Below are 11,062 nucleotides of genomic sequence, written 5' to 3' on the forward strand. Positions count from 1 at the left end.
CAGCAGCAAAAAAGTTATGAACTCTTGCCCTGAATTCTGCACCATTCTAGAAAATCAGAACGCGCCTAGCAAACAACTAGGCAGCAAATGGAGTTGCAGAGTGCACAACACCAGACCCCGCTGGAGAACGCCCATCTAGAATTGTGCAAGCGCAGACTGAAGGGAGGCCTGCAAGGCAGCATGAGTACCCAGGGCTGAGAAAGACAGTCAGAATTTTCTTAGGGAAGATGTTTTGTCTTCCCCCATCTCCTTAGTACCTAGCTCCATGCCTGGTAGGTTCTCAGTAGCTGTTGGCCAAGTTGAAGTGAATCTGGATCTAGGTTTGGAAGGCCAAGGCTGGCATACAGAATATTTCCCCTTTTTATGGGTACATGGAGCCAAGTACATGTGGAGGAATAAGAATACTAAGAATAACAAATATACATGTGGCTTTTGACAGTTTACAGAGCACTCCGTTAATCACTAGCTCACACTATCCTGAGAAGTGGTAAGGCAAATATTTGTATTACTTCCAATTTATAGGGAAAGCAACTGGGCTTCAGAGGATGATTTGTTCCAATTTGCCGAGCTGGGAGGTGGCAAGCTGTGCACTCAAACTCAGGCCCTCTAACTCCACATTCTGTGGGGGTGAGAGGATGGGTGATGGGGTGTCTTTTCTGGAGGAGGGAGGTGCCGTGAGGCTGGGGAGATGGAGGTACAGTGGGTGGGGACCTGGAGGGCTGGGCCCAGGCAGGGGCTTCTGATTAGGAGGCCCTGGGGCGCCGGTTCAGGTTCTCCCAGAGAAGAGTGTGATGGGATCCAGTAACCTGTGCCCTCCAGATGACTTCTGTAGGTGTGTTTAGTGACACGCTCAACAGGTGCGGGAAGGATGGGTTTGTGCCAAAGACCAAGCCCAGAGATGTTTCAGATTTTTCCCTTTATGCCCCTGCAACCAAGCCCTGCTGCTCCAGCACATATAAGAGACCCAGGTTGAGGGCTCCAGCATTCACCAGCCTGGGCCCTCTCGCTTCTCTGATAGCTCCCAGCTTACTCTCTGCAGCCATGATTGCCAGACAGCAGTGTGTCCGAGGCGGGTCCCGGGGCTTCAGCTGTGGCTCAGCCATCGTCGGTGGTGGCAAGAGAGGTGCCTTCAGCTCAGTCTCCGTGTCTGGAGGTGCTGGCCGATGCTCTTCTGGGGGCTTTGGCAGCAGGAGCCTCTACAACCTCGGGGGGAATAAGAGCATCTCCATGAGTGTGGCTGGGTCACGACAAGGCGCCTGCTTTGGAGGTGCTGGAGGCTTCGGCACTGGTGGCTTTGGTGGTGGATTTGGGGGCTCCTTCAGTGGTAAGGGTGGCCCTGGCTTCCCTGTCTGCCCCGCTGGGGGAATTCAGGAGGTCACCATCAACCAGAGCTTGCTGACCCCCCTCCACGTGGAGATTGACCCTGAGATCCAGAAAGTCCGGACAGAGGAGCGCGAACAGATCAAGCTCCTCAACAACAAGTTTGCCTCCTTCATCGACAAGGTGAGCTGTGTCCCCAGCCGGAGAGGGGCAGTTAGAAGAGAAGGGTCCTGAGTCGTGGGGTCTCAGATCTGAGCCTACCACAGGTGCTGGGAAGACCACTGAACTTCCCCAGGCCCCAATTCTCCAGCTGTTGAAGGGGCATCGTGACTTTTAGCCTTCCTTTTGTGTCCCATGGCTGGTGGGAAGGTGGGAGGCTCAAGGCAGTTAAAAGTTTGGATTTCCTTAGACATGCTGTGGGATACTGGACAAATCACTTGACTTTTCTGGCTCTAGTCATCCCAGCTATAAAGTGGGTTCATTATTTCTCTGCTTCTTCTCAGATTTTAGTTTTGAATTTAATGCCGTTAACTCCACTAATCACTTAACAATGGCCACTTCTGTTCTTAGAACTGAAGAAAACTAAGCTGATTGTGCAAGTGTAAAAGGGACTGGCTCCAGTGGCAGATTCTAGGTCTCACCAGGGCTTTGGAAATTTACCTTTTTCATGCCTTTGATTGAGCAACACTGCTCATGTCTGGGTCTGTTCGAAGAAAGGAGGAGACAGGTCTCTTCTTTTTGTAGCCCAACTTCCTTTTTCATGCAATGTCTAGAAGTTCAAGTTCTTTAAGCTCAGTTACAGTCATGCATGATGGATGATAGTGAGCAGTGCAGCCCCAGAGAGCCAAGTCATCCAAAGATTGATGACTGGGTGGATGAGTGCCGCCCTTTTGTCCAGACTGCCCTGGTTCACCAGGCATCAAAGTCTGAGGCAGCTTCAACATATGGGGCAAGAATGAACACTCTTGGAGTAGAAGGAGGTGCATATTTGCTCTTCTTGCTAGTTCGAATAAACCCATAGTAGCTTAAAGAGGTTTTACTGTGACTGTAGGACATGCAGATATGACAGCAAAAACTCAGGGCTCTTTGATGCATCCTTGTCTCATCTCATCTCATTTTACCTTTCGAGTTCAAAATGTGATCAGTCTCCCTTACCTGCTTTCCTTTCAGTTCTGAGGCTCGTAAAGTGGAAATGTCATGCTAAGCTGCTGTCTTGGTTCATCTGGATAGATTTTTTCATAGAGGGAGGGAAAGTTCAGGGAAGTCCTTTGCAGAATGGAGTTGAGGTGAGACTCATAATGTATATAGGGCCCTGGTTTTAAATATCTGTACTCAGTTGTTCACAGGTTCACAGGGACACACCAGGTCCATTGATAAGTAAGCTTATTAAAAAAGTCTTTAGTGACTTTATCTTTTGTTTGCTTTGGCTCAGGATCACTTTGAATGCAAGAGCCTCCAGACTGTGATGTCTCCTAATTTTATTTTGTTATTTCACAGAAGTTTAATGTTCTTTGGGGCTTTGGGTGCCTGTGGTTAGGAAGTTGTTCTTGCTGCACTGTCAGGCCCTGCTGCTCTGGCTGTGCTCTGTTCTCCACAACATATGTGACCCCCTTGATGCTATGGGCTCGAGAATGGGGCCGTCATGTCGACCCGAGTGAGTGGTGCCCTGGAGATGCAACATAGTGGCCCTACGTGGGTGGTTCTTGGGCCGTGGGTTCCCAGGGATTGACTGGATTGGTGTTGGCCTTGGCTGGCCCTCCTGCCACACTTCAGGCCCTTATCAGTTGGCTGGTGCCTTTATCAACACAGGTGCGGTTCTTAGAGCAACAGAATAAGGTCCTGGAGACCAAATGGAAGCTGCTCCAGCAGCAGACGACCAGCACCTCCAGCAAAAACCTTGAGCCCCTCTTTGAGACCTACCTCAGTGTCCTGAGGAAGCAACTAGATACCTTGGTCAATGACAAAGGGCGCCTGCAGTCTGAGCTGAAGACCATGCAGGACAGCGTGGAGGACTTCAAGACCAAGTAAGTGGGGAGGAAGGAAGGGATGTCATCTGACACATGTGCCCAGCCACACCCAGGCTCCTGGGCCTCTCTCCAGTGGCTTAGAATCTCAGGCTCTGAAGGTGGCTAGGAAGGCCCTCTAGTCTGTTTTCCTACATCGACATAGTCACGTTTTCACAGGGTGAGGTCTAGTAACCACAAGTTGTTCCAAATGGAAATTCAATGATAGATTCAGGGATTTGGGTCTGCCATATACGAACAAGATCAGAACCCAAATAAATGAAAAGCAGTATAGTATGGTCAGAAGAACACAGGCTGTAGAGACAGATGGAGCTGGTTTGCATACTGAGTCCTCACTTACTATCTGTGTGACCTTGGGTGAGTTGCTGAACCTCTCTGAGCTTCGGTTTTATTCATCTTCAAATGGGGATAATATTCCTACTTTATGGGTTGTGAGAATTAAATGAAATTACATGAAATAGAGAAAGCATGTGGCATATTTCAGTACACAGAGTGAACACTGAATACACAGCACCTCTCATTAAACTCACTATAGGATAGGACTGACAAAATAAATACCAACCCTCTCTCTCAATTCATTCACCCACCAAACAAAGGGAAATGGAGTGTGCTGATGACATTGCTGAGAATTTAATCTGCCAAAATGGCCAAAAGTACAGCCCTTCCATGGATGTTAAATCAACTACACCATTGCTGGATTTTCTCTCGAAAACAGTCTCTTTAAAGTTTGGTTTTCATGTCTCTGAATAAACCTTGGCCTAAACTGGTACTTCCTATATTCAATGAATGCAGTAATGTAGGTTAAATGAATATCTGTATGAACATGGGAAATGTAACTAATTACCAGGATATCTCCAAATTTGTTTGGAAATGCTTGAAAACAAGCAGCAGAGATCTGAGAAACACCAGCTCACTGTGGGCTTTTGTCTTTTTCTCCCCGTGCCCACCCCCAGGTACGAAGAGGAGATCAACAAACGCACAGCAGCTGAGAATGACTTTGTGGTCCTCAAGAAGGTAAGAGATGAAGGATAGTAGGGAGTGCCTTCAGGGTACTCCTTCCCTTGGGGAGTGGTCTTTGGTTGAAGTCATGGGTTTGGTCCATCTCTGCCTCATCTCCACTTACTTGGAACTACCTAGATCTATACAGTCAAAGAAAGTGGGTAAACAAACCAGGTTCTAAGGGATTAAAGTAGGGAGGAAAGCCTATTTGCATTTTTTTTTTTGAGACGGAGTTTCACTCTTGTTGCCCAAGCTGGAGTGCACTCTTGGCTTGCCGCAAGCTCCATCTCCTGGGTCCAAGCGATTCTCATGCCTCAGCCTCCCAAGTAGCTGGGACTACAGACATGTGCAACCATGCCTGGTTAATTTTGTATTTTTAGTAGAGACAGGGTTTCTCCATGTTGGTCAGGCTGGTCTCAAACTCCTGACCTCAGGTGATCTGCCTGCTTCAGCCTCCCAAAGTCCTGGGATTACAGGTGTGAGCCACAGCACCTTGCCAATTTTTATTTTTATAAATTCATGGGGTATAAGTGTAATTTTGTTACATGGACAGTTTGTGTTGTGGTGAAGTCAGGGCTTTCAGTGTATCCATTGCTGGGATAACATACATTGTATCCAATAAGTAATTTCTCATTGTCCACCTCCCTCCCAACCCTCCCTCTTTCAAGTCTCCATTGTCTATCATTCCACCCTCTATGTCTGTGTGGTACTTGCCTTTCTGTGCCTGAGTTATTTAACTTAAGATAATGAACTCCAGTTCCATCCACATTGTTGCAAAAAGACATAATTTCATTCTGTTTTTATGGCTGAGTAGTATTCTATGGTGTATATGCACCACATTTTCTTTATCCAATCATCTGTTGATGGACACTTAGGTTGATTCCATATCTTTGCTATTGTGAATTGTGCTGCGATAAACATGAGTGCAGGTTATCTTTTTGTTACAATGATTTCTTTTCCTTTGAGTGGAATTCCAGCAGTGGGATTGCTGAATCCAATGTTAGTTCTATTTTTAGTTCTTTGAGAAATCTCCATACTTTAGAAAAGCCTATTTGGATAATCAACTTCTATGTCTTCAGGTGGCTCTAGGGGAAGAATATATAAAATTGGTCCCCCACCAGCTCACCTGCTGCTGAGTAGTCTTTCCTAAGAGTAGACTTTCCTAAATGCTGCTGAGAACACCTGTAGGTGTCACTTAGTACCCCGTCCCCCCACTGGCATTCCTGTTCCTCATCTCTTATCCTCCTTCCTCCTCTGCAGGACGTGGATGCTGCCTATATGAACAAGGTGGAGCTGGAGGCCAAGGTGGACAGTCTTAATGATGAGATCAACTTCCTGAAGGTCCTCTATGATGCGGTGAGGGATCCTCTCCTCCATTCAGGGAAAGGGAATCCCCTGTCTGTGACGCTGTTGGTTGGGATTTACAGTTCTTTGAAAGGACTCCAGCTCCCTTATTTTAGGGCAGTGGGTTCTCATCAAGGTCATACATAGAAAGGTTTGAAGCGGGAAATTCAACTGGGAGATTCCTAGAACTAGATGTGGTCTTGGTCTTAGAAGGGGTGATTAGATCTAAAGAGTGCTTGGAATAGAATTCATTGCTGTCTAGCATTTTTTCTGGTGAAATGGATCCATTCCATTCCCTTCCATCCAACACACCGGCACTCACTGCATTAGACAGAGTGGCTTATGGTTCCTGGGGAGCAGTAAAGACTAGAAGCATTGCTCTTCCATTCTGAGCTGTCACAACCACTTGATTTCTGCTTAGAACTTTACCTGTCTCTCCCCTTCCCTCACATTGTGAATGCCAGCTCTGCTCCTATCTGAGCCTGTATCAGGTCAGTGAAGGCTTTCCTAGGGGGGCTGATGTGAGTCATTTGCCTTGCAGGAGCTGTCCCAGATGCAGACCCATGTCAGCGACATGTCCGTGGTCCTCTCCATGGACAACAACCGCAACCTGGACCTGGACAGCATTATCGCTGAGGTCCGTGCTCAGTACGAGGAGATTGCCCAGAGGAGCAAGGCTGAGGCCGAGGCCCTGTACCAGACCAAGGTGGGTGGTGTGGATCTCTCAGGAGATGGGGCTGGCTCTGGGGCTCTGCTTTTTACATCTGTGAACAGGTGATCATTAGCTCAAAACCAACAGAAGTCAGATATGAACAGACGTTTCCAGGCATCATTGGTCCTGGTCTGAATTGCCACCTGTGGCAATTCTCACTGAGTTCACTTGATAATGGATCCTACCCAGATGCCCCTGACCCCTGGTTCTCTGTGTTTTCTTGAGTATTAGGTCCAGCAGCTCCAGATCTCGGTTGACCAACATGGTGACAACCTGAAGAACACCAAGAGTGAAATCGCAGAGCTCAACAGGATGATCCAGAGGCTGAGGGCAGAGATCGAGAACATCAAGAAGCAGGTGGGTGTCTCTCCCTTCCAGATGAAGCACAAGGCCAGGGACCTCAGGCAGACATCTACAGAGTGGACAGGCAGATAAAGCTTCGGGCCAGAAGACCCTGAGCTTGTTGCTGGGAATTCACAGCTCTTTGTGCAAGCCATACCCAGATTTTTTCAGCAATAACCCAGTTGGCACAACATGACGCTCCTGGTGCATAGGTTTCTTGGCTCTTCTTCATGGGTTTTTGCTCATCTTTATTTAATCAGTCAGGTGGAGGCATTAGTGGGCTATGGCTGGAGTGAATGAGATGTGTAAGTGTAAGGGAAAGTGGGCAGTACAGATAGAATCTTGACATCCTCACCCAAGGAAAGCTGGACCAGCGGAGGGGACAGGTGTAGAGGCCTTGAAGGCAGGGCACTGCTGACCACCTATCTAATGCCTTTGTCAATAGTGCCAGACTCTTCAGGCATCCGTGGCTGATGCAGAGCAGCGTGGTGAGAATGCCCTTAAAGATGCCCACAGCAAGCGCATAGAGCTGGAGGCTGCCCTGCAGCAGGCCAAGGAGGAGCTGGCACGAATGCTGCGTGAATACCAGGAGCTCATGAGTGTGAAGCTGGCCCTGGACATCGAGATCGCCACCTACCGCAAACTCCTGGAGGGCGAGGAGTGCAGGTGAGGGGTTAGGCAGGGTGTGAACATGAGGGCTGGAGAGGTCCAGGGCCATGAGCTTGTACCTCTGCCGGGCTGCAAGTGTCAGTGCTGTGCCAGTGCATTATGAACCAGGACAGCTTAGATAACAGGTTCACACTGGGTCCTCAAACTCAGAGGCTGCTCAAGGGTAAGAGAGGTGAGTGAGGCGGGCTTATTGAACGAAATTCTGTGCTCCCTGAGGTTCACTGCCTTTTCTTTCCCCCACAGAATGTCTGGAGAATGCCAGAGTGCCGTGAGCATCTGTAAGTACCTTCTGTTCTTGCTGTAGTTGTTCATTCACCCGGGTCTTGGCTGAGACCCCTCGGTGCTGGCACCATTGGAATAACTGTGTCCTTTGCGTCTTTTCTGCAGCTGTGGTTGGCGGTAGCACCAGCACTGGAGGCATCAGCGGAGGATTAGGAAGTGGCTCCGGGTTTGGCCTGAGTAGTGGCTTTGGCTCCGGCTCTGGAAGTGGCTTTGGGTTTGGTGGCAGTGTCTCTGGCAGTTCCAGCAGCAAGATCATCTCTACCACCACCCTGAACAAGAGACGATAGAGGAAATGAGGTCCCTGCAACTCACTGTGTCCAGCTGGGCCCAGCACTGGTGTCTCTGTGCTTCCTTCACTTTACCTCCATCCTCCCTCTCTGGGGCTTGTCTTATTAGTGTCCCCTCCACTATCCTGTGGGCTCTCTCTGCCTCAGGATGATCTCCTGGGCTGGGACAGGGACTCTGCCTCTTGGAGTTTGGTAGCTTCTTCTTGATTTGAGCCTGGTGACCCACCTGGAGTGGGAGGGATGTCAGCTGACAACTCACCTCCCATGGACAGAGAAGAAAATGACCAAGAGTGTCATCTCCAGAATTATTGGGGTCACATATGCCCCTTCCCAGCCCAATGCCATCTCCCACCAGATCCTGTATTATCCATCTACATCAGTACCAAACTACTTTTCCATCACCTGGTAGCACCTGGCCCTGCAAGCTTAGGACAAGAACTACTTAGTGTCCCATTCTACTCCTCTCATTCCCTCATCCATCTGCAGGTGAATCTTCAATAAAATGCTATTGTCATTCATTTTGAGCAATGGTCTTTTTTCCCCGGGGAGGGGTCTCTAAAATCCTGTATAACTAGACAATTTTGGTGAAGGTGGATGCTTGAGGGTCTGAAGGATCTGTCTATACAGATCTGGGTCATCGAATAATTTCTCAGGTCTCTACTTCTAGGTTGCTCGAATTATTGGGGGAGAAGTACAGTGTATAGAGGCCGAAGGCTGCCTACAGGGCAGTTGTACAGATTCAAGGGGCAGCTGACAATTACACACACGTTAGCTATTGTAGGACACCCTGGGGCAGCACCGTTTCAATGCTGATCCTGGAATAAAACTGGAGGGAAGAGGTTTAAGTCTGCAGGTGGGGGGCATTTGACAGGTGTGAGAGAAGCAGGCCAGGGGTCTCTGCTGAATATAGAGCAAGAAGATATGGAGCTTATGAGAGTGCTTATACTCTGTGTCTAGCAAGGCCTCCCTATTTTCATGAAATTCCATGCATGGGGCTAAATCTCACTGGCCCAACAAGGCTTTCAGGAACCTGTTCCAAGAATCAACAAGGTCACGGTTGTTGGAAGGAGGCATGCATGTGCGTCATTCTCCTAGAGTTTTCATGAGCTGCTCGCTTCCCCAGCTCCTCAGGGGTGCCTGGGGCTATGTCTGTGGTGCTCTTCCTGAGTGGCAAAGAATGTTGGAGGTGGAGCAGGTCTTCTGGAGCAGCAGTGGAGGGAGCTCTCTAATTACAGAAGTGAGGAGAGGATAGTCAGAGGTGGGGGTCTGGATAGAGCCTTTGAGGACACCCTTTTTCTATACTGGAATTGGTCCAAGGTACTTGGAATTGGTCTGAGTATAGAAAAAAAGCAAAGTCTCCCTTTTCCAAAGATTTCCCAGCTCCTGCTCTGCAGTCTGACCCGAATCCGTTTGCTGCAGATGCAGAATGCACTCTCTGCCTTGGCCACCCAACTGCACCTCCCACCCTTGACTGCACAGAGTTCATTCAGACTCCAGTTTCTCCAGCCCTGTGTCCAAGGGGCCTCATGTTGTGCAGGCAGAAAGGCACACGATTTTCCCAAGACCAGTCCCTGCCCATGGGACCCTCGTGCAGATCCAAGGTAGGCTCAGGATTGTTCTGCCTTTGGGAAAGTGGGGACAGAGCAGCAAAGCATTAATCTCAGGGGCTTGTGCTCTCTGGGCAGGGGATTTTGCCAGGAGAAACCTGGGCTCTGTCCTTCACCAGCCCGGTCCTAATGTCCCCATTGTCTTAGGGCTCATTGAGCCCATGTGTCAGAACAGGAAGTCTTTACAGCCAGCTGCATTTGGTGGCTTTGACTTCTTCCAAGGGCTGCACTCCTCCCCTGGCAAAATGCTGATGGGCTCTTTTTTTTTTTTTTTTTTAGTTTCTGGGAGTGGGGAGGAGGAGTTAAGTGTTGGAAGTAGGGGTGGAGCTTCTCAGGTTCGCCCACCAGGAGGCTGCAGGTTGTGATGGGCCTCACGGAGAGGCAAGGGGTATGTTAAAGCATTTCCCATGCCCCCTGAGTGTGGGAGCAGCCAGCCTGAGCGGCCCTCCATGCCTCTCAGCGTCTCTTTGGTTGAACTCAGTGATTTACACTGCAAGGTCAGGCCATAGATTCTATGTGTGTATGTGCATCTTAGAATAAAAGTGTTTGTATACATAGACACATGGCTATGTGAGCGTGTCAGTGTTTCTTATTTATATAGAAAGTCTCTTAGGTTGGGCGCAGTGGCTCACACCTGTAATCCCAGCACTTTGGGAGGCCAAGGTGGGCGGATCACGAGGTCAGCAGATTGAGACCATCCTGGCCAACATGGTGAAACCCCGTCTCTACAAAAAATACAAAAATTAGCCTGGCGTGGTGGCAGGTGCCTGTAATCCCAGCTACTAGGGAGGCTGAGGCAGGAGAATCGCTTGAACCCAGGAGGCAGAGGTTTCAGTGAGCTGAGATCACGCCATTGCACTCCAGCCTGGCGACAGAGCAAGACTGTCTCAAAAAAAAGTCTTCTATTTTACATAAAAGATGAAAAATCTTCATGTTGGTCTCTGTTTCTAGAACGTCCAGGAGAGTGGATCCTGGCCTTGATTCATATGTTTGAAGCTGGCTGGCTAGTCAGAGGGGATATTTGGGGTAAATATACTGCTGAGATAATAGGCACCACCCTTCTCTCTGATCTTTTGAATTGGATTCTGGGCAACTCCTAGTGCTCAGGAAACAGGGAGACATGGCTTGCGTTATCTGCCCTGTTGGAGGCCCCATGCTCTCCCTTTTCTTTTAAATGCTTCACCTCTAAGTATACGGAAATCACTTTTCACATCTGAAGGGCCCAACTGCAGGTTGGCAAATCTCTACCTTGGTTTATTTGGCTCATCTGCCCTGACTCCATTCCCCAAGCTCTCGGCTCCCAGCCCTGACTGCAGTCCCACCATCACTTTGGCTCAGGCACCTGTCGGCTCCTAAGCAACTGCTATGTTTGCATAGATCCCTCCCACCTCATCAAGACCCTCTGCTCTGGGTTCAGCCCTCTCAGTTCCAGAAAGTTCTCACTAATACTTCTGAAGTCTCCCTACCTCGTTGCTA

At 49.0% G+C, this 11,062-nt stretch overlaps 1 protein-coding gene across 1 annotated transcript; it reads left to right on the top strand.

Moving 5' to 3' along the window:
• The first annotated feature begins 903 nt into the window (after positions 1-903).
• Positions 904-8,497, top strand: KRT4 (keratin 4). Its single transcript, XM_010373958.1, has 9 exons — positions 904-1,503; positions 3,130-3,344; positions 4,298-4,358; positions 5,604-5,699; positions 6,229-6,393; positions 6,631-6,756; positions 7,187-7,407; positions 7,654-7,688; positions 7,798-8,497. The coding sequence occupies exons 1-9, from the start codon at positions 1,042-1,044 to the stop codon at positions 7,977-7,979; spliced, it is 1,563 nt and encodes a 520-aa protein (XP_010372260.1). The 5' UTR covers positions 904-1,041; the 3' UTR covers positions 7,980-8,497.
• Positions 8,498-11,062: the final 2,565 nt, after the last annotated feature.

This window comes from Rhinopithecus roxellana, chromosome 10 (genome assembly GCF_007565055.1).
Source record: "Rhinopithecus roxellana isolate Shanxi Qingling chromosome 10, ASM756505v1, whole genome shotgun sequence".
NCBI classification, from domain to species: Eukaryota; Metazoa; Chordata; class Mammalia; order Primates; family Cercopithecidae; genus Rhinopithecus; species Rhinopithecus roxellana.

What these genes read in the sequence shown, in the direction of transcription:
- KRT4 (XM_010373958.1), top strand. Translation starts at nt 1,042, where the DNA reads ATGATTGCCAGACAGCAGTGTGTCCGAGGCGGGTCCCGGGGCTTCAGC. An exon ending in TTGCCTCCTTCATCGACAAG is followed by an intron (nt 1,504 to 3,129) that starts GTGAGCTGTGTC and finishes TTATCAACACAG; the next exon opens with GTGCGGTTCTTAGAGCAACA. An exon ending in TGAAGGTCCTCTATGATGCG is followed by an intron (nt 5,700 to 6,228) that starts GTGAGGGATCCT and finishes TTTGCCTTGCAG; the next exon opens with GAGCTGTCCCAGATGCAGAC.